The following is a 23,581-nucleotide window of genomic DNA, read 5'->3' as shown; positions in this document are numbered from 1 at the left end:
AATGTAATGGTGGTTTCCCAGCAGTGCATTATCCTTCATTAATATCTAAATGAAAAGTAAATGAATTTTAAAGTTTAAGAATTCATTCCTCCTGTGATGTTTTATTCCACCAAGGCCGTTATGCTGACCTTCTCTCTGAAACGCTTTCTCTTAGGAGCAGAGCGAGTGATCACACTGAAAATGGAGATCCCTGGCTCCATGCCTCCTCTCATCCAGGAGATGCTGGAGAACTCTGAGGGACTGGAGGGGCACGGAGCAGGGGGAGGAAAAGGAAGAGGAGGAGCCAGGAGGGAGGTGGAAGAAGAACCGGGAAGCTGCCGTTCGAGTCCGATGCACAAACCGGTCCATTTTCCCAGCCCGAGCCCCGTTCCCCGCTCCCCCTCCTCTCCTTCCCCTCCCTCCACCTGAGGCTCCACAATCTGCAAACGGCAGTAGAGGAACTTGAGCAGAGCATCTTGCTCCAGGAACTTTCTGGGTTGTTGGTGACCTGCTTGGACTGCTTGTGTTGACAAATCATGGTTCTTGATGTTAAATGCAAAAAAGCCAACACATTTCTTTTTAATGATGTATAAAAAGCTGATGACATGGACAGACCGAACAGAATTCCTCGTGAATCAGATTTCCTTCAGTGCAAAAAGTCACGTGCTGTATAGTTGGGAGATTTATTGTGTGTAATATAGTGTATATATCAAAGGCTGTGAAAAAAGAAGAAGCTGAGACTGAGACAGGCTGATACAAGAGGTTATTTTCCTAACTGTACATATGTAAATACTGTATTTTTCCCAGCACAGCTAACCAGCCTTCACCTCACCAACACAAATACACTTCACCTCCTCTCTTCTTACCGCTCACAAGGATAAATAAAAATCTTGGAGACTTTGTAGATCATCATCATCAACTTTGGATTATTTTCAGATTCAAGTCCAGCAAATTAAAGTAGCTTCAACAAACTGTGAAACACATGAAATTAGTTTTATATAATAATAACCTGTCTTCCCCGTTGGTGGACATTATCAACCAAAGCAGAGTTGATAGACGTGTCATCAGTGACATCACGAACATCTAAATGTTCAAGCTGTGTTTTGAGGCTGCAGTGGTGCCCTTGAAGTATTGTTACAACTGAATTCATTTTCAGTGGTCACCGTATGTACAGAATCACCAGTCAGATTAACTGTTTAAGAGGGTTACCATCTTTATGACAAAATAAAGCTTTAATTTAATTTAGTTTTTCCCCTGGGAAGTTCTGCTTCGAACACCATGTTTGCCACTGCAGAATTCCCCCTAACTGCAGCTTCAGCACGTGGAAATATGCTATACAAAAAGCTGCCAAACAAATGTTCCATGTATGTAGGGAGGGCACTGGCCACTCTGTAAAATTTGCTGCCCCCCCCCCAGTGGCCCCGCCCCCGGCAAGACTGTGTTATGTTGGTAATAATTCTAAAAAATGTGAGCACGAGAGAGGAAGACACCCTACAGTGGGTTTAAACATTAACTCAGGCGCTCCTGGTTTGTATGCCATCAAAAGAAAATACCATTTGTTCTGTAGAGGCCACTGCAGTAGAAACATGTTTTTGTCTATCAGTGCCCGGCTCCCTCACTGCTTTTTGCTCAGTTGTTTTTTATTGTGTGCACCTCTTGATGTCACCGTCTGTTTACACAGTGTTACTGCCTCACTACAACTTCCCTGCTGTCAGGTACAATTCATCTCTATTTCAGTGTCCCCTTTACTGTCTGGTGAGGCAACAATGGAAAGTCTCACATACAGAGCGTTCAATAAAGAAGCGTCACTCTCTTATAAATTGTGAAAATATGTGTTTTTGTGGTGCAAAATGCTAGCAGGCAGGGTGTAGATGCAACGCTATAACCAAGTGGCAGGCATAGCATACACTGTGCTTAGTTTGGCCTGAAAGTCCTCAGGTCAAAATGGGCGCCGCCCCCTAGGATGGTCAAGAATGATGAAGCTAAGATACTGTGGGACTTAGAGATACAGACAGGCAAACTGGTGATGGCTAACCAACCTGACAGTAGTGACGGATAAGCAGAGGAAGCTGTATTGATAGATGTAGCTATACCAAGTGATAGCAACATCAGGAAGAAGGAACATGAAGCTGGAGAAATACCAAGGGCCAAAAGAGGAGCTCAAGAAGATGTGAAGGCAACAGTGGTCCCAGTGCAATTGGAGCACTCAGGGCAGTGACCTCCAAAACTGGGCGAGTGGCTCCAGCATATTGCAGGAACAACATCTGAGATCTCTGTCCAGAAGAGCTCAGGCTGTGGCTCAGGCAGTAGAGCAGATCAGCTACTGGAAGGTTGGTGGTTTGATTCCTGGCTTCCCCAGTCTGCATGCCAAATGTCTTTGGGCAAGATATTAACCCCAAATTACCCTCCGATGCGTTCATCGGAGTGTGAATGTTTATTAGTTGTACTTGAGTTTATGAGTGCGTGTGAATGTGGCATGTTGTATAGAGCTCTTTGAGTACTCTGGGAGAGAAGAAAAGCGCTATAAGAATCAGTCCATTTACCATTTACCAAGAGTGCAGTCCTGGGAACAGCCAAGATACTGTGCAGGACCCTCCCAAGCCTCTGGTAGAGGACCCGAGCTTGCAAGATAAAGACTGGCCACAACTCGAGTGTGAAATTTATTAGACCAAATAACATCACTGCTTCTTTAAATAAATAAAATAAAATAAATCTCAACATAATAAATAATTTATAAGCAACATGGAGTCGTGTCGTGTTCATGTCTGAACTTTGTCTGAGGCACAATTTAAAAACTTATATTGGTATTAATAAATATTTTAGAAAAAGAGGATAGGAAATTGGTATATCTGTCAAGATTAAATTCAGAGGTTTTTTAAAATAAAAATAAAAAACATCAGTCAATTTTAACAGAAGGGGGCAGCATTTCATCAGAGCGCCTATCTAAACGTTTTCAGGTTTTCTGACTTTTAATGTTTCTTTTTAGCGCCATTATATAGCCAGTATAAATAAAAATGTCAATTTAAGTCAGTTTTATTTATGTAGCACAATATAATAATAGGAGATGACCAAAAGTGCTTCCAAAGTAAACACATTTACATTGCAGGTCTACAAAAACCCAATTTCAGACCACAACAGTCACAAGAGAACCGGTTCTCTACAAGAACTAGTTCTCAATTCTCATCTCTACTAGTAAGAAATTAATAAGACAAATGTTCACAGTAGACGTAACAAAACCATGAAGCCTCAGATGTGAATAAAAGCAAGTGAAAACAGGTAACGGGTCTTTATAAAGCTATTTCTCAGTTGTTTGACAAGTTTTTATTGTGGTGTTGCAGTCAATTCTAGACCCTGGGGGCAATAACAGCAAAGGACAAGGTGCCTTTATCTTTTAGGTGAGAATGGGAAACTGTTAGAAGATGCTACGAGGATGGTCTGAGTTCCCTGAGGCAAAAATCTGTAGTTAAAAAATTGTGATAAATTGTATAGCTGAACCATAGAGGAGGTCTATAAACAAATTATATAATTTTGAATTCAATCGAAATTTCACAGGCAGCCAGTGCAATTGAGCTTAAATGGGAGGGGTGTGTTTTTCTTTGTACCACACAGCGGGGTTTTGAACCATCTTCAATCAAAAAAAGAGCGAAACTGGGCAATCCTGAGTTACAGGGAGTGCAGAATTATTAGGCAAGTTGTATTTTTGAGGAATAATTTTATTATTGAACAACAACCATGTTCTCAATGAACCCAAAAAACTCATTAATATCAAAGCTGAATGTTTGTGGAAGTAGTTTTTAGTTTGTTTTTAGTTTTAGCTGTTTTAGGGGGATATCTGTGTGTGCAGGTGACTATTACTGTGCATAATTATTAGGCAACTTAACAAAAAACAAATATATACCCATTTCAATTATTTATTTTTACCAGTGAAACCAATATAACATCTCCACATTCACAAATATACATTTCTGACATTCAAAAACAAAACAAAAACAAATCAGCGACCAATATAGCCACCTTTCTTTGCAAGGACACTCAAAAGCCTGCCATCCATGGATTCTGTCAGTGTTTTGATCTGTTCACCATCAACATTGCGTGCAGCAGCAACCACAGCCTCCCAGACACTGTTCAGAGGGTGTACTGTTTTCCCTCCTTGTAAATCTCACATTTGATGATGGACCACAGGTTCTCAATGGGGTTCAGCTCAGGTGAACAAGGAGGCCATGTCATTAGTTTTTCCTTCTTTTATACCCTTTCTTGCCAGCCACGCTGTGGAGTACATGGACGCGTGTGATGGAGCATTGTCCTGCATGAAAATCATGTTTTTCTTGAAGGATGCAGACTTCTTCCTGTACCACTGCTTGAAGAAGGTGTCTTCCAGAAACTGGCAGTAGGACTGGGAGTTGAGCTTGACTCCATCCTCAACCCGAAAAGGCCCCACAAGCTCATCTTTGATGATACCAGCCCAAACCAGTACTCCACCTCCACCTTGCTGGCGTCTGAGTGGGACTGGAGCTCTCTGCCCTTTACCAATCCAGCCACGGGCCCATCCATCTGGCCCATCAAGACTCACTCTCATTTCATCAGTCCATAAAACCTTAGAAAAACCAGTCTTGAGATATTTCTTGGCCCAGTCTTGACGTTTCAGCTTGTGTGTCTTGTTCAGTGGTGGTCGTCTTTCAGCCTTTCTTACCTTGGCCATGTCTCTGAGTATTGCACACCTTGTGCTTTTGGGCACTCCAGTGATGTTGCAGCTCTGAAATATGGCCAAACTGGTGGCAAGTGGCATCTTGGCAGCTGCACGCTTGACTTTTCTCAGTTCATGGGCAGTTATTTTGCGCCTTGGTTTTTACACACGCTTCTTGCGACCCTGTTGACTATTTTGAATGAAACGCTTGATTGTTCGATGATCACGCTTCAGAAGCTTTGCAATTTTGAGACTGCTGCATCCCTCTGCAAGATATCTCACTATTTTTGACTTTTCTGAGCCTGTCAAGTCCTTCTTTTGACCCATTTTGCCAAAGGAAAGGACGTTGCCTAATAATTATGCACACCTGATATAGGGTGTTGATGTCATTAGACCACACCCCTTCTCATTACAGAGATGCACATCGCCTAATATGCTTAATTGGTAGTAGGCTTTCGAGCCTATACAGCTTGGAGTAAGACAACATGCATGAAGAGGATGATGTGGACAAAATACTCATTTGCCTAATAATTCTGCACTCCCTGTATAGTAGAGGTAACAAAGGTATGGATCATTTTTCTAATGCCTTTAGTGCTAAAGTTTAATTTAGTGATGGTTTCTGATTGGGGGCAGCAACCCTCCACAAAACTACTGGTTTAATCGTTAAAAAGCAAGTAACTGTCCAAAAAAAACTCCAACATTTTCTTGTTTTGCTATCTGGGTGGTTAACATTGTTGTCTCACAGCAAGAAGGATACAAACCATACTGTCATCTAAGGTCATCTGGGTGCTTCAGCTTCCTCCCACTGTCCACAAATATGCATGTTAGATCAACTGGTGGTTGTCTGCCCTGTGATCAGTGCTTTGTTCAATGAGGTGCTCTGCCTGTTGCAGGGCCCATGCCTGACAGGGGCTCCAGACAAGAGTAGAAGATTCAGTTTTGTTTTTTGTGTGAATATTATTGCCCTGTCAGCATAAAATAATGTTTACATTAAAACGTGTTCGTTTTCTAGCATTTTTTCATTTGTTTTTGGGAACAAATGAAAAAATCCAGTCAGCCTCTGACCCCACCCCTCCTTATTTCATGTTTTGGTTTGGTCCACGTGCTGATTCAGAGCGCTAGAGCACATAAAGCTGTTTGACTTTCCCACTATTAGAAAAGAAAATAACGTGTTTATGTTTTTTAGCCAACATGTAATTGATCACAGATCAAACCTCTGGCTCAGGGCTAGATGTGCCACTCCCATCACCCCACACTCACCCTCTTGACAGTTAACCAGCCGCACCGATATCTGAAGATGTAGGCGAGTTCTTTTCTGTCTAAAATCTGTCTGATTGCTGGATGCCCTGTGGGAAGTTTTCATTTGTCTTCTATGCACATAATATATTATCATTATAACCCAAATAAACAAAGAATTTTTGGAGAAGTGTGTATTTCACAATGTAATACTTTCAGGCTTTAGGTATGTCTTTCAATATTAAAGTGGTCGTGGCCACAGTGATATTTTTTCACACAGAATAATAGTGAACAACATGTATCAGGTAAAGACAGGTAGAGTTATCTGGTTGGTGAGAGTGGGTTCTAACTTTGTAATAGAGAAAATAGTGGAAAATTTGACCCCGCAAACCAACTTCGTGCTCCAGACAGGATGTGTTCTGTTGGTTAAATAAAAGTTAAACTGAATACTCAGAATACTTTATTTGTCACGGTCTGGCTGGCAGACCGTGGGGATGTGGGGAAAGGAGGACCCAAAACGCAGACTCTGCGATGCAAACAGTGCTCTTTATTTACAGTGAAAAGGCTGTAAATACAATAACTCCCCGTTGCTCCCTCGAACCCCGTGTGCGTGCTTCCCTCCGATATCTGTGCTCGTGCTCCCCGCTGTTGTGTTTCCGCACCCCCGTGCGTGCTGCCTCTCCGGACCACTCCTCCTCCTGTAGGGAAACCAGAGACGCAGCCGTCAACACTAACCCTCGGCGGGCATGTACGCACAGCACAGACCTAAGCTAACACACACTGACTTGGTAAGAGAACTCAATGATCCCGCGTCGGTGGGAGCTCCAAGACTCTCCTAAGTAGCTCCCCCGACGAGCCCTGATCAGCGGCAGGTGTGTGGCTTCGGGTGTGGCCAGTCCCTCCGCAGGGCCACACCCCTCAGGCCTGCAGGTGGCCGAGCTCCATCCTCCAGGCACACCCGCAGACATACACACCCATACCTCGCCTAAACATATGAGTGGGACACAGACTAACACAGCACAGAGAAACACACATATGTACACGCACAGAGAAGGGGAAACGACACCAAAAATACATAATGTTACAGGAAAAATGATTCTATGTTTCTTTACCTTCTTTTAAATGTACAAAGATGCCTTTTGTCTGCCCTCTGCCTATGGTTAGATTAGTTTAGAATTATCTTTTTAGACTTTCCCAGCAAACACATCTTGTTTCTGGGACATATTGTTTTAGATTGTTTTATCTTCCCTAGCTCTCTGCTGACGAGACTAGCACCATATATGGAGTTGTTTTATTTTATCTGTTTATTATTTGTTATCCTGTTCTCACTGTCTCTGTGCTCTGTGCCTATAAAAATTACCAAGCCACTGTGCATGGTGTGAGTTGTTCTTAGCAGCTCACCCGTGTACACGTTTGATAAAGAAAGTAACTTTGTCTCATTGTGTCTTTATTTCTCCTGGGTTTTTTACAGAGTTTTCCCCCAACATTTCTTGGTCCTTCGAGCCGGAGCACCTCCATCGTGTCCCATCTCCGTGACCAGTCCACGTTGTTCGCCTGTCGACAGCCCACACACCAGGTGTGTGGAAAAAGACCAAGAGCGTTAAATTCGGGTCTTGGCCAACGTCTTAGAAAGTGACCCACGGTGGTGGGACCCGATCGAGGTGGACCAGACCCGGCGACACCGACCAGGTAGATACAGACACACTGACACAATCTTGCGTAAAAGCGTATTTTAAATTCAGGGAATTTAAAATAGCGAAAGCAGCTCGTCGCGACTGGAAGCTCCCCACTTCTGTGGGTTTAAAGTAGCTCGTCGGCTGGTAGCTTGGAGCTCGTCGACTGGAAGCTCCCCACTTCTGTGGGTTAGGTTTGGAGCTCTGGGTAGCTCCCCCAGCTGGGTCTAGACAGGGTCTAGGGAATAAGTAGCTCGTCTACAGAAAGACTGGCAGCTCCCCTTATGATAAGGGTTCCGATCGCGCGAATAGGTGTGAATGTGTGTGTGTGTATTGTTTTAATTAACGGAGCAAGCTGAATTTTCACGGTCCAATAAGAGACTGAGCTGCTCCTACTGTGTTTTTCTTTTACTGCTATTCACTGACGTGCTGGTGAGTTGAGAGAACGGTCGAGTTCCGTCTCGTAAAGTTCACACCGCTTTTGGAAATAGTCCGAAAGTAGAAGGGCGTGTGAGCAACCACTCTCGTCTCTAATACCAGCGAAGGTGATAGCAGCTGTATCGTGTATATATTACTTAAACAAAAATAAGTAAATACATAAATAAGATGGGTAATCAAGCAAGTGAAATTAAAACTCATTCCTGCTGACGAGCAGTGGTGAGAAAAGAAAAGTCCAGACGCCGGACAAAAACAGAGAGAGATTTAAGAAAACAAAATATAAACAGTCAGAAGAACAGAATCCAACTGCCAGTTTAGTAAAACCAGAAGACGAGACACTGTGCAGTGTCCACAATCCTTTTAGTAAACCATCACTCACTCCTGCAGCCGCATGTGCAGCAACACCCATATCAGGAAGAACATAATAATCCCTTATTAAGTGAAAACTAGAGATCAAAGTAGTTTGAGGTAGTTTAAAAGGGTTGAAAACAGACCCCACTGAGTAGATATAAATATAAAAAGTACGAAATAAAGATAAACAAAGGGAAAATTACAGTAGAAATTATCTTTAGAGTATTTGAAATTAATAATAGCAAGGATAACAACCTGTAAAGTGATATTATCAATGAAACACAGTTGGCATGATGACCATGCCCACAATGTATAAAATGAATATAAAGCAAATAATTCACACGAAAATATTTTAATAACATAAATAAAGTATATTAAGGCTGTGTCACTGTTCAGCCAAGGACAGTGTGTGAAAAGGTAACTGTCTCCACCTTGGGAAAAGGATGATTCTGCAGGTCATCTGAAGCCCTTGATGGATACAAAATAAAATATAAATAATATATTATAATAGAACTGCCTGGTCCGCCATGCAACAGAGAGAACAAATGTGACCGCAGATTGGATGAATTCAAAATTATCTGTTTGCTGAATAAGATGATCCTAACTATCAAATTGGCTCAGTAGTAGTATAGTGGTACACACTGATAAAATATTATAATATGCTATTGCTGTTATATAAGACAAAGAGGATAATATTAACAATGACATAATATTAATATGAAGAGGCACCTTAATCGGTTATGATGTGAGGTGGATAATTGTTAAGCAGTAGTCTGCATCAAGCTTAAGGTTTGCTGAAACTCAGTGTAATGACATGTGAGATGAAGACAATACAGAGAATAACTAAACTAATGAAGTGCATAGAGGCACTTGACCAGCTTGAAACCTATCATCCTAGAATGACACATTGCTGAGATATAGAGCACACCTATAATAACAACCAATAAGCAAAACCCTGTAGACAACAGCTACAACTACAGGATTGAGAAGCTGAATTAAATATGTAGACACTGCTAAGCTGATGAGCATGTTCCACATTTTCTTTTCTTTTTATTTATTTGTTTCTTTTAGAGCAGAAGCTGCTGTAACACACCCAAAGAAAGACTCTAGGTCTGACCAACCGTCTCAGTCGTGGGCAAAAAGATGTCAGTCAATAAAATTCTAAAAGATAATTTATTGATGAAAAATATATCAAGAGATAAAAGATAAAACAGTCCAGTGTCCCACTTATGAATTGTATAAAAACACACAGTCCCAAGGCCAGAGCCAGCTATGCCACACGGCCAAGTTGCACCCCACATGTTGCCTTTAACAGGGTTAGAAGTTGTCCTTGGAGACCCACCACCCTGCAAGCATATAGTCAGTGGTCACTCAAGCCTCTGGAACTCTGCTGCCTTTAGGCTGTGGCATATAATAGGCCCTGGCCTGCACAGAGAGACAAAACAACACAGCAGTGGTTGTAGTGTGGGCTATAAGTAGACCAGTGTATCAGTGCAATCAAGTACACCTGCCTCTAATTAGTCCAACCCCATTCCAGCCATTGGCTCACCAAAAATGTGACAACCACAAAACCACTCCCAACCCAGTGCAACTTCACACAATAATATGGAGCAGAATTAACACAGGCACATTAGTCTACCATGTTACAAGCTGCATGCTATTAAAAGCCAACATATGCAGACTTCTGCCTTGTTCGGGTGGCAGCATTTTTCTTTTTCTTTTGTGTCCTGACACGTTTATGTTTTTTGTTTTTGTTTGATTATTTTGTTGGTTTTGGAAACGATTTTAAACGAACTTGTGACAATACTTGAGAATCACAGTGACACATAGTGATTAGGCATATGATTGAAAAATGCCTAGGTTTAGAGCTGTGAGCTATGAGCTGTGAGCAATGCAAAGTTAAATATATATATATATTTGTATAAATGGGAAACAACCGTAACTTGAAAGTTTGAAATGTGTGAGATCCATGCATTGTTTGAAGAACTAGAAATTATCTAAAACTGCCTTAAGTGAAAATGTAGAGTTGCATCTATTCTCCCATACAAAAAAAAAAAAAAAAAAAGGAGAAGCATTCTGTAACTTAAAAATAAGGCTGACTGTTGACAACAGACTAAAACACTAGTTCGCAGGTGGCTATCAGGAACAGAGAGGCGAGCAAAGTCACAAACACCAAGGCCGCAGACAGCCATGCAGAAACAGCAGATAACATAGAGACAACGCCTGCTAGAACCGTGGAGAGGAAGGTCACTTCCCACGAGATTGTAGGAGTAGAGGACAAATTAGTTGTAAAGTCAGCTTCAGGCCACACAACTGTACAACAATTAACTGCCCTTTTAGAACTAGTACACACAGCAAGTGGCCGCAGGTGCTTTATTAAATGCATATATGACCCGTTGTGTCCAGTAAATTTGCTAGGTAGAGACGCTCTGACAAAACTTAAGATAGCAGTCATGCCATTCTTTTCTGGTATTACACCTGAGTGCCAGAAACCGACCGAGTATCACAACATTCTGAGATTTAAACAAACTCCAGGCCCAGATCCACCTTATGATCAGCAAGTGTGGAAGCTAGGAGAACAGCATTTGACCTTACAGCACAGGCCGAAATTGTGTAGGTTACGCAGTAACCACAGATAGTAAAATAATAGAAGCAAAACCACTTTCTTCTTCATGTCCTGCACAGAGCGCTGAGCTGATAGCTGTGATACGCGAAAGCTAAATACACAAAGACAAACTAATAAACATACATACAGACAGCCAGTATGTTTTCTCTGCTGTGCATCATTTTGCAAAAAATTTGGCATAACAGAGGAATGATTACACCAACTGGAAAACCGGTTCACCATGCCAAACTCTTACAACGCCTACTGACTCTTTCATTACTACAGGCAACAATTTTGCTGACAGAGCAGCAAAATAGGCGGCACAAAAGACAAACATCACATTGATGGCAGTGAACACACATCAGATTCCACTGGATGTGTTGAAAAATGAACAAAAGCAGCAAGCACAGCAGAGCAGGCAAAATGGCTAAAACACGGTGCAGTTCTGACAAACGACTTAATGATGTGTTATGGCAAGCTAGTGTTGCCAAAATCGCTCCACAAAATGGCGGCATTAGTGACTCATGGCTGTACGCATTTGTCAACGGGGGGACTGACCAGTATTGTCAACTCTCATTTCTACACTGTAAATTCTACACAATACTCTCATTTCTACACTGTAAATTCTACACTGTAAATTTTGAAACCTCAGCAAAACAATTTGTCAGAACGTGCATGACGTGTCAAAAATATAATGCTCAGGGAAACCTGAGACCACACAATCCATATGGACTTTATTGAGCTAAATGAATGCCAAGGGTAAAAATACACCCTAGTGGTTATAGATGTATTCTCAAAGTGGCCAGAAATCTACCCAGTGAAAAAGGCAGATACAATTTCAGTAGCAAAATGTATGTCTAAGTTGTAGGAAAATAAAGAGATGATTGTAAATGACGAAGCATGTAATGATGTCTATCAAGTGTCTTGCAGATCACAGCCCGGTGACTGGGTTCTGATCAAAGTGCTCCAAAGGAAAAACTGGAGCTTGCAAAATAGCGGAACGACCATCTTGCATCCATCAGAGCCAGTAAGTGAAGCCATCTAAACACAGCTGACGGCAGGCTTGCCCACTTGTTGTGATCTCGCCCGGTGGAGGGGTCAGCTTTTCTGGCCGGGGGGTCTACTCGCGACAGGAGGGTGTGTCCCGTCGTCATGAGGTGGTGGCTCTTAACAACTGCAGCGGCCCTGACCATGGCCGGGCTCCTCATCTTTGCTTCCGTGAGGGACAATAAGTCACGCTATATGAAGAAAAGGCAGACACTGTATGACAAAGGAAAGTACACCAAGTTTCCCCATGGCTATGCCACTAATTTCTGGTGGCAGTTTATGAACACTACAGCTTACTTGAATAATAAAACTGACTGCTATGCAAATACATATACACTTTCTGCCCACCGAGGAACGAGAGGAAGTGTATGGACTGTTCACTCAACGAAACCTGTGCCAGTAACACGACGCTGATGAGCCTCAACTGTCGCTCCAACTACAGCTACCGAATGATACTACAAACAAAGACTCATTACCAGACAGGATGTGCACGGACGGCACCAAGCAGTAAAGGAACCAGAGTTTTGCATCTGAGGAGGAGTGAAATTCTTACAGAGCTTGATCCCCGGCATTGGAGTTGCCGAGGTGCGGGATCACGTGGAAATCAACCGATATGCTCTGCTACGACACATCAACTTAACTAAGGCCCTGGGAACGGCCTTAGCAGGAGAACAGAAGGCCATCAGAACAATGGTGTTGAAGAACACACTGACACTAGACCTGCTAACAGCATCACAAGGAGGAGTTTGCAAGCTGATCGGGGAAACATATTGCACTTTTATCCCTGATGGATACAAAGCTGGAGGAGACATTTATGAAGCTTTGCAGAATTTGTCCATTCTGCAAAAATATGTCACTGACCACACATCTGGAGCAGCTACACCGCCATGTCTAAGAGTAATGATTTCAAAGATGATAACAACTACAATGACTGCTTATGTTGCCGTGCCTCAAGAAGACCAGCATCCCGTTGCAATTCTGTTAGAGGAGAACTTGTAATAACTGCTAATGAATGACGTGGTGATTAAAAATGACTTCTGCCTTTTTCAAGTGATCATGCACTGATTAACACATTAGTAGTTTATGCAAGTACAATATAAGGTTTTCATCATTTTATTTTTTGAAGTTTTCATTTTAAATATGAAGTTTTCATCATTTTACATATAAAGTTTTCAATTTAAGGTTTGCATCATTTTAAATATAAGGTTTTCATCCTTGTATTTTTTGAAGTTTTCATTTTACATATTAGGTTTTCATCATTTTCAAATACAAAGTTTTCATTTTAGTTTTCATTCTTTTATTTTTTGTAGTTTTCGTTTTAAAATATAAGGTTTTCATCCTTTTATTTTTTGTAGTTTTAGTTTTATTATTTTTTCTTGTTTATTCCACTTGTTATTTCATTTACTATGATTTTCATTTACTATGTTTTTCTTTTTATTATTTTCTTTTGTTTTATTCTTTAGACCAAATGACTTCCATTTCTGCTATGCTGACATTTTGAAAATTAAAAAATTGCTAAAGATGCTTAATAAATAACCTTCACAGACAATTGTTGTATACATTTAAAATAAGTTAAAACAGGAGGGAATGTTACAGGAAAAATGATTCTATGTTTCTTTACCTTCTTTTAAATGTACAAAGATGCCTTTTGTCTGCCCTTTGCCTATGGTTAGATTAGTTTAGAATTATCTTTTTAGACTTTCCCAGCAAACACATCTTGTTTCTGGAACATATTGTTTTAGATTGTTTTATCTTCCCTAGCTCTCTGCTGACGAGACTAGCACCATATATGGAGTTGTTTTATTTTATCTGTTTATTATTTGTTATCCTGTTCTCACTGTCTCTGTGCTCTGTGCCTATAAAAATTACCAAGCCACTGTGCATGGTGTGAGTTGTTCTTAGCAGCTCACCCGTGTACACGTTTGATAAAGAAAGTAACTTTGTCTCATTGTGTCTTTATTTCTCCTGGGTTTTTTACAGAGTTTTCCCCCAACACATAATAATAATACACAGGTCCATGACTGCCCAGGGATCCTGGGTCGCCCAGTCCCAGGACCCTGACATTATTAATGCCTAAGGAAATTATGTGGTTACAGTTGCTCCATGACATTAATAGTTACAGACTGAACTAAATTAAAACCAAAACCACCGTGCTTGATGTGCATCACTGTATCACATGTCTGAAAATTACTGAATAAGTCAAACATGAATGGAGCATTTCTTCATCAAGTTAGAACGACAGTAGCGTGATGAACCATTTCTTAAAGCAATATGCAGATGAGTTCTTTGCTGACTTTTCAAGCTTTCATCTAGAAAGAAGAAGTTGATCTCTACAAGCAGCTTATTTTGCACATTTGTCTTCTTGATAATTAGCTGTTCTGCATTTTTTGACAAAAATGCAGAACAGAGAGAGAAACTGATGACCCTGCTGCTGATGCCCCATTTAAGATGGTATTTTTTCAGTACTATTAGGGTATTGTTGACTATGCTAAACTCATAAACTGAACTGATGAAGTTATCATTATCATCAGTAATCAGTTATCATTGTGGGTTTTGTTGATTTAAAAAGAAATGGATTATATTGGTAAATGGTAAATGGCCTGCATTTGTATAGCGCTTTTCTAGTCCATAGGACCCCAAAGCGCTTTACACTACATTCAGTCATCCACCCATTCACACACACATTCACACACTGGCGATAGCAAGCTACATTGTAACCACAGCTGCCCTGGGGCGCACTGACAGAGGCGAGGCTGCCGGACACAGGCGCCACCGGGCCCCCTGACCACCACCAGTAGGCAAACATGTCATGGCACAGTGGCCCGCGGAAATGGGATGGACTCAAGTGCAGATTCAAAACCGGAGGCCAGGGGTGAGGTGTAACGAAAAGAGATTTTATTTTACAATGCTCAGAGGCTAACAGAAAGTGCAGACTAGAATCAATGAACATAAACTAGATGTCTGAGGCGAGAGAAAATACTGTGATGATAACTAGATGGCAGGGATAACTGGGTACAGGTACTGGGCAGGGGAAACTGTGGCGGGCCAGGGCACTGAAACAGAGGAGAGAGCAGTCAGGGGAATCCCACAGAGGGTTGCGAGTGAATCTAAGGATAGTACACAGAGCTGTCTTACAAGCTTGCAGGTGGGGTTGCGTGGAGGGGGGAGGCAGGAGAGGTCCAGGTGGGTGCTGTATGCAATGCAGGGAGGCAGGCAGGAGAGAATGGCAGTTCCAAAACGGAGAGGGATTACCGGCGGCAGCAAACTGGTATCCAGGAGAACTTGGTAGGTGGGTTTCAGAGGCTGACGAGAAAAACAGAGATACGGTTAATACACACGATGAGTCACCAAGGAACGGATATGAGGCCGAGAACTGACTAAAGTTGGCAGATAATCTGGCGAAGACCAGTTGAGTGCGCCGGTCATAAATACTGCTGGTACGATTGCCATCAGGTGAGGAACAACAAAGACTCCATCCAGTGGGGAGGAGCCGATGCTGTGGAAAACCACCCAGACCACGACAAAACATTATGGATTACTTGTTACTTTTAAGGGGGGGGGGGAATGTCCCAGCTGGCCAAAACTAAGACCAACATGTAGAATAGCAGAGGTAATGACTGCACTACCATTACACACACAATGCTAAACAACTAATATAATTATTGCTTAAATATAAATTTTCAGGAACAAAACAGAAAACCCAAAAACCACAGAGAGACTGTGTTGGTGTTTGTGATCAAAGAAGAAAACATTTGTATCAGCTGAAGTGTTTATGTAAATGCTGTTAAAATGTTAAGTTACATAATTTCATGAATATATATAGTTTGCATTGAATGTGCTTCAGTCTCTCATCTTGGTATGCTCTTCCCCTTTCTGTTAGGGTACGCGCCCTCTCACTTCTTCGAAGCCCCTCTAGTTCTGCTGCAGATTCAGTGACAGTAGCTTCAGCTTGAGCGGATTGTTCAGCATCTTTATGGCAGGTCTCTCTGCTTATGTTAGACATGTTGAGATTATAGCAGTGTGATTGTGCAGCTATTAAACTTCAACTAGATTTCTTCTGGACTATGTGTAAGTGAAAGTTGCAATAAACTTAATTTGAATTAAGGTTCATAAATGTATGTATGAGTCTTCCAACCCTCTGTTGACTTCAATACTGAACTTAAGTTTCAAACAGACAAGAACAACAAAAATCACCTTATCACAAATATACAATAACAGTGTAAATGTACTTAGAAATACCTTAAATCCTTATCATTTACATTACTAAAGGTTTTCAAGTTTTCACATCAGTATAGTACCCCTTTAAAATTCACATAAGGTGCCCTTTAAACTCAGCAAATTTTGTATAACTCAAAATTACTCATAACCTGTGAGCTTGTTAAATATTTACTTGTTTGTTCTATAAACCTTGTGATGTACAACAACTATAAATGCAAACACATTGGATTAATCTCTACATTAAGCAAGCAAGAATAACAGATGAGTCCCTTAGTTGCAATTTTCACATTTAACCACTTCTCACACCACCTTAACTTCACTTTTGTGGTAGCGCTTCTCCTGATCTTAAACGTGAAAATTAGCGCTTTAACTCAGTCTAACCACCGTTGCTTGTTAATGCTGTGCCGATATGCGTTATGCACTCTGCTTATCTGACGTGATGCACCGGATCCGCGTCGTTTCGTCATCCGCGGCGATCCTGTCCTCTCCTACCCGTGTTGAGCAGGCGAGTTCTCACTGTAGCTCTCTTCACGACAACACAGACACAGGTTGGTTCTTTGAAACGGGCGTTTATTACTTGGGCCTTCTCTCCTCAGCTTCACCATCACCAGTACGCCGATACGCCATTACGCCAATACGCCGTGAGAACTGGTCACGAGCGAACAGTACAAACAATTAGCAACTTTACAGTACACATATTAAGTCCAAACACAAATAAAAAACATTTCTCAAATGACAAATACCTCGTTGGCTGCTTGTCCTGAAAAGAGGTCCTTAAGTCCTTGTATTGCCCTTTCCTTTAGTAAACTTTTAGCTTAAATCGCTTCATGAGAGACATCTGCTCCCTCGCAGTCCATGAAAAGTCTCGTGTGCTCTCGTTAAGGGTATTCTCACGAGACACTAGCTCTCACCTTACACATGTACATTTCAAATAAAGACATTTCAACGCAAACTATATATATTCATGAAATTATGTAACTTAACATTTTAACAGCATTTACAGTTTAACTCTTCAACATATGTGGCAACATGATTCAACTGTATCACATGCAGAGTAATCTGTTAAATTCTCCAAATCTCCCCAGCATTCAAACTGAGCATCTTCTGAAGCTAGCAAGAATTTGTAAACCCTCATGAAATAGGCTACTAGTAGCTGCTAGCACTGTAAGACAGTTTTTAGCCTGTATTGTTTACACTGTGGCATATTGGAAATAGCAGCTATTGGCGGATTCTGTTATATATTCATCAACCTAAAATATCCTTGTGTTACTTTGATACTGAGGAAAATATTAAAGCTGTCCAATATTCAGGTAAGTATCTGTTTTACATTAAGCTTATTTCAGTTTATTTTGGGCTGATGATTCATAAGACATACCATTATCTTTTGAGTGAGTCAATATGACCCTCTGTCTCACTCTAATATTGGTATAATATTTGTACACTATGGTAGCTTTACTGTTTCTCCTGATGTACATCACTGCTCATGTAGCTTCAGATTGGTCATGTCTAAAGAAGCAGCAGCTACTTTCAGCTGCTCACTTATCCACATGGTCACCACAGCAGGTAGCTCAGCGTGTTTATGAACTGGATCCCCCTTTTTGCACAGCACCAAAAGGAATTTGTGTCCTTTTTTAGATAACGCTTCTGGAAACGTGGAGAAATTGTGAAAGTGGAACTGAAATTCTTGTTTTTTTTAAAACCATTTATAACATAGAATTTTACACGGACAAAATAGAAATGCAGTCATGGTCTCAGTCATTCATTGCACAACAATTGTAACTATTTATTGCTTTACACTGAAAACAACATGTGCTTTAATACATTCTCTGTTAACACACTGATGCATAGTTTTGATTCTTCCCTCTAGTCTCTTTTCTCTTCATGACATCTTCACCTGTTGCAGGTTGGTCCATTCTCCCATGTAGCAAATTCCTGTTTTTGTTCTGTGGGAAATATTTGGATTTTGAATCTTTGTTATATCTGTCTGACAGATAGTCAGATCAGACCTGCTGGGTCTGGGTCAATAATGTGGCCTGTTCAGGAACTGAAAGCTCTCTAACCGAGTGTTGACACAGAGCATTTGGGAAACATAACTGTGGGCATGGTGAAGATGCTGGTGTCAGCATTCAAGTAAGACGACTCACCATGAAGCATTAGCAGCTTCTAAATAACTTGTTTAGCTTGTTATGTACTTTTATTCCTTCCCCAACAGGCTTACACAAGCTAATGAATCAGACTTATTACAAGCCAAACCAATACAAAGGTGTACTACGATGTCAGCTGGTCAGCTTACGACCGCTTGTTCAATCTCAACTCAGGTGGAACATTGACTCTGCAGCAGACCTGAGGCTCATCCAGGAAAAAACAAATATCAACTACAAACTCTGTTACCTTTAATATCCCTCAAGTGATTTTGTCCCTTGAGGGATATTAATGAGGAGGATATTAATGAGAAGGAGCCTGCAGCCTTGCTGCTCTGACCGCAGGCTCCTTCTCATCACTCACCCAACATGGAAACACACTGAAATGAACGCAGTTCACACAATTTATAACCCAGCACCAGCACCCCATGAGAGGGAATCTGCCCCCAGACCCAGGTTTAAAAAGTTAGTAAAAAGTTAGTGTTTAAAAAGTTTACCATCTTTATGATAAAATAAAACTTCAGTTCTGCTTCTAAATCTGTCATATACTGGGTTGCCTGTGTCGAGCGGGTGGGCGTTGCGGCTTTACGCCACCATGACATGCTTTGCGGCAGGGCTGTCTATGTGCAGTTCTTCTCTTAGCTGCCACACCCGTTGTTGTGCTGTTATAACCCATGCTGGATACATGTTCAATAAAGCAGCATCATAAGAAAGCTACCGAGTGGTCATTCTACATGGTGTCAGAAGTGACCCGGACCATCGCCAGAATTACGCCATAAGGGAGAAAACAACAGAATGGCTAAGTTTATTCCCCCGACAAGCTTCCCCTTCGATAAGCCGACGGAATGGCCCGACTGGAAACAGCGTTTCGAGCGCTACAGGATTGCAATGAAACTCCACAAAGACGAAGGACAAGTACAGGTGAGCTACCTAATCTATGCGATTGGGAAATGAAGCAGAGAACATTTACAAGTCACTCACCTTCGCCGCCGATGAAAGTCGTGACGACTTCGCCGTCGTAATGAGGAAGTTCGACGAGTATTTTTTCCCGCAGAGGAACATTATACATGAGAGAGCATGTTTTCACCAGCGTGTCCAGCGGCCAGGTGAAACGGCGGAAAGTTTTATCCGAGCCCTGTATGACCTCTCAGAGCACTGTGAGTTTGGTGCATATAAAGAGGAAAATATCCGTGATCATATTGTGGTCGGGATACGAGACAAGGACCTCTCCCGCAGGCTACAACTGATGAAGGACCTCATGTTGGCACAAACGACCCAGATCATCAGACAGTCAGAGGAGTGTCCAAAAATTGGACACTGGGCCAGGGTGTGTCGTAACACCAGATCAGTGAATGAGGTTACAGAGACAGAGAAAAGCAAGCAGGCCTCATATTTTCTAGGCTCAGTGTGTAATACAAAAGGAAATAGCGAAGCATGGACTGTGCAGTTACTGCTAGACTCTGCCCCAATAGAATTTAAGATTGACACAGGAGCAGATGTCACTATCATAAATGAAGATACGTTCCACACACTTGCTCATAAGAGAACACTAGAGCCTTCTAATCTCCCTCTAGATAGCCCCGGAGGAGAGCTGTTATGTCTCAGCTACTTAAAGGCCACAATAAGTTATAAAGGCAAAGACTACCTGTCCAAGGTGTATGTGGTTCGTGGACGCAGAGTTAACAACCTTCTCAGCCGCTCCTTGTCAGTGCAGATGAACCTGGTGAGAAGAATTGATGAAGCAACGATCACACTCACCAGGAACCAACCACTTTACGGTGAACACGGAACACCAAAAACTGAACCAGTCAAAATTCAGTTAAGGGACGATGCTGTGCCATACGCAGTGCATACGGCACGCCGTGTGCCTTTCCCCATGCTGCAGAAAGTGAAGGAGGAACTACAAAGAATGGAGAACCATGGTGTCATTGAGAGGGTGACCCAACCTACCGGATGGTGTGCCCCAATGGTGCCTGTCTTGAAGAAGAACACAGCAAGGGCCAGGATCTGCGTTGATCTGACAAAAATGAATAAGTCTGCCAAAAGAGAGCGCTATATCTTGCCTACCCGCCCCACTCAACCATGTTCAGGTTGAGTGGGGCAACGGTCTTCTCCTTGCTGGATGCAGCCAGTGGATTTTGGCAGATCCCATTGCATCACGAGAGTTGCAAACTAACGACATTCATCAGGCCATTTGGCAGGTATTGCTTTAAGAGGCTGCCCTTTGGGATAACAAGTGCACCAGAGATCTTTCAGCGAAAGATGTTGGAGACCTTAGAGGGGCTCGAAGGTGTGGAGGTCTTTATGGATGACATCCTGGTCTATGGGGCCACCATGGAACAACACGACACCTGACTTGAGGAGGTGCTGCAGCGCATTGAGTTAGCCGGATTGAAGCTCAACCAAGAGAAGTGCTCCTTCAGACAGAGCCAGCTTTGCTTCCTAGGGCACCTGATCGACTATTCTGGGGTCAGGCCAGACCCTGAGAAAGTGAACGCCATTCTTCAGCTGCCGTCACCAGAAAATGTGCAAGAGCTTAAAGGGATCCTAGGAATGGTTAATTACCTGGGCAGATATATTCCTGCTCTTGCCACAGTATGCCAGCCACTGTACGAGTTGCTTAAAAGCAAAAACAGTTGGACCTGGGGTCACCCACAGCAGGCAGCCTTCGAGAACATTAAGAGAGCGCTTACATCAGCACCTGTTCTTGCCTTCTATGACGTCAACAGACTCACAGCCGTATCTGCCGACGCCAATAGCTACGGACTTGGGGCTGTGCTGCTTCAGCTTCATGGCGCAGAGTGGAAACCTGTTGCCTACTGCTCTAGACGCCTCACGGAGGCTGAAACACGCTACGCACAAATCGAAAAGGAGTGTTTGTCAAGTGTTTGGGCCTGTGAGAAGTTTGATAAGTATCTATGTGGCTTAGATCGCTTCAGGCTTGAGACCGACCATAGACCTTTGGTGCCCCTGGTCAACAGCCGGGACCTTGACAATGTTCCATTGAGGTGTCAACGCCTCCTGATGAGGCTCATGAGGTACAAGCTGGAGGCCGTCTATGTCCCTGGCAAAATGCTTGTCATCGCCGATACGTTGTCACGGAGTCCACAGACTTGGGCTGAGGATGACACTAGCACTTACACTGAAGTGGACTGCTACATAGCCACCGTGTTACAGGGCATTCCAGCGTCCCCAAGCCGAATGGAAAGCATTAAAGCAGCCACTGCAACGGATGTTGAACTACAGACTGTCATCACGTACATACATGAAGGGCACCAAGGCCTCACCAAGTGCAGGGATAGGGCTAATTCATTCTTTAGCTCCACTGAGCTAAAGAGTGCTGCAGTGCCACACATGTCTGGCACAGAGGCCAACACAGACAAGGGAGCCGCTCATCTCCACACCTTTGCCGGATCGTCCATGGCAAAGGATAGCCCTGGATCTCTGTGAACACAACCGGAATAATTATCTTGTTGTGTCGGACTACTACTCACATTTTCTGGAAATACTGCACCTACCATCCACGACCAGTGGCCAAGTTGTTCAGAAACTGAAGTCGACCTTTGCTAGGTTTGGGATCCCTGACGAAGTGGTGAGTGACAATGGCCCTCAGTTCTCCAGCTCTGAGTTCCAGGCCTTCGCGAGAGAGATGGATTTTGCCCACATAACGTCTAGTCCCCACCACCCACAGGGAAATGGTCAAGCGGAGAGGGCAGTACAGACTGCAAAGAAAATCCTCCGGCACAATGACCCACTGATAGCACTAATGTGCTTTAGGTCTACTCCCTGTGCCACTACAGGCTTCAGCCCAGCGGAACTTATTATGGGGAGGAAGATCAGGACAACCCTGCCTACCTTGGAGAAGAGTCTTCAACCTAAATGGCCAAACAAAAGAGAGGTTAAACGAAGGGATGCTGGTCAGAAGGCCAAGCAGGCGTTCTACTACGACTGCCGCCATGGTACTAAGCCCCTACCTCCACTCCATCCAGGGGATGCTGTCCTAACTACGCTGGACAGGGAGAAGGCTTGGGCAACACCGGCCATCATCTCCAAGGAGAGCGTCACTCCGAGGTCCTATCTCGTTGCCACACCCCAAGGTGCGGTGCTGCGACGGAACCGCCGTCATCTCCACCTCGAACCATCTCCACGGGCTATGCCAAAACCCCTTCCAACACCCACTGTGGACACTGAGGAGCTGCCATCTCAGTGCGCTGGTGCGTCCACTCCAGAGACCCCAGCTTTGGCCCCTAGTCTGGCCCCAACGCTTGCACCCATTCGCGCCGACATACCGGATCAGTTACGCATGAGGTGCGGCCGGGTACGCAAGCCAGTCAAGAGGCTGGATCTGTAGACACTGGGGTAATGGGAGAGAAAGAAGGACGGTGGAGTGGGAATGTTGTATTGTTGCTGTTTTGCACTTATGTTTTGACCTGCAACCAATACTGCTGTTACCTGGTTGAGTTAATTACCTTAAAGGTTTACCATGTTTAATAAGTCCTGTTTTGTGGACACTGCCCTTCAGGCCGACAGTAGGCCAGTTGTGCCCGGTCCTTAAGAGAACCGCCCAGAGGCTATTATAGTGTCACATGTTATCATTGTGTCGTTGCTGTTCTATTTGGGGTTTGTTATTGGAAATAACATGAAAAGGGGGGGAGATGTCATATACTGGGTCGCCTGTGTCGAGCGGGTGGGCGTTGCAGCTTTATGCCACCATGACATGCTTTGCGGCAGGGCTGTCTATGTGCAGTTCTTCCCTTAGCTGCCACACCCGTTGCTGTGCTGTTATAACCCATGCTGGATACATGTTCAATAAAGCAGCATCACAAGAAAGCTACCGAGTGGTCATTCTACAAACACCATGTTTGCTACTGCAGAATTCCCCCTATCTGCAGCTGGAGTCTATGGCAGCACGTGGAAATATGCTATACAAAAAGCTGCCAAACAGGAAGCAAATGTTCCACAGATTCATCATCACTTTGTGGGACTGTTCTAAAGAAAATGATATCATTTGTCCTCTAGAGGGCACTGCAGTAAGTAGAAACATGTTTTTGCCTATCAGTGCTCTTTTCTGCTCAGTTGTTTTTTTATTGTGTGCACCTCTTGATGTCACCGTCTGTTTACACAGTGTTACTGCCTCACTACAACTTCCCTGCTGTCAGGTACAATTCATCTCTATTTCAGTGTTGTCCCCTTTACTGTCTGGTGAGGC

At 43.0% G+C, this 23,581-nt stretch overlaps 1 protein-coding gene and 1 long non-coding RNA gene across 4 annotated transcripts in view; both read left to right on the top strand.

The window, feature by feature from the left end:
• LOC112432486 (retinoic acid receptor alpha-B) overlaps positions 1-7,554 on the top strand; it is a 50,681-nt gene extending 43,127 nt beyond the window's left edge. For 2 of the 3 annotated variants that reach the window (XM_076882922.1, XM_024801033.2), the window contains exon 9: positions 155-7,328. In XM_076882922.1, the coding sequence (XP_076739037.1) occupies positions 155-408 (254 nt within the window). In that variant the 3' untranslated portion in view covers positions 409-7,328. Of the gene's footprint in view, positions 1-154; positions 7,329-7,370 lie in introns of those variants that run through there. The other variant, XM_076882921.1, reaches the window with a different exon arrangement.
• A 55-nt stretch (positions 7,555-7,609) lies between these two features.
• On the top strand, positions 7,610-13,951 carry LOC143418310 (uncharacterized). The gene is made up of 2 exons (XR_013098249.1): positions 7,610-13,298; positions 13,344-13,951. It is a non-coding gene; the product is annotated as an uncharacterized LOC143418310 (long non-coding RNA).
• The last annotated feature ends 9,630 nt before the right edge of the window (positions 13,952-23,581 follow it).

This window comes from Maylandia zebra, linkage group LG4 (assembly GCF_041146795.1).
Source record: "Maylandia zebra isolate NMK-2024a linkage group LG4, Mzebra_GT3a, whole genome shotgun sequence".
Lineage (NCBI taxonomy): Eukaryota > Metazoa > Chordata > Actinopteri > Cichliformes > Cichlidae > Maylandia > Maylandia zebra.
This window is presented reverse-complemented; position numbering and strand designations above follow the sequence as displayed.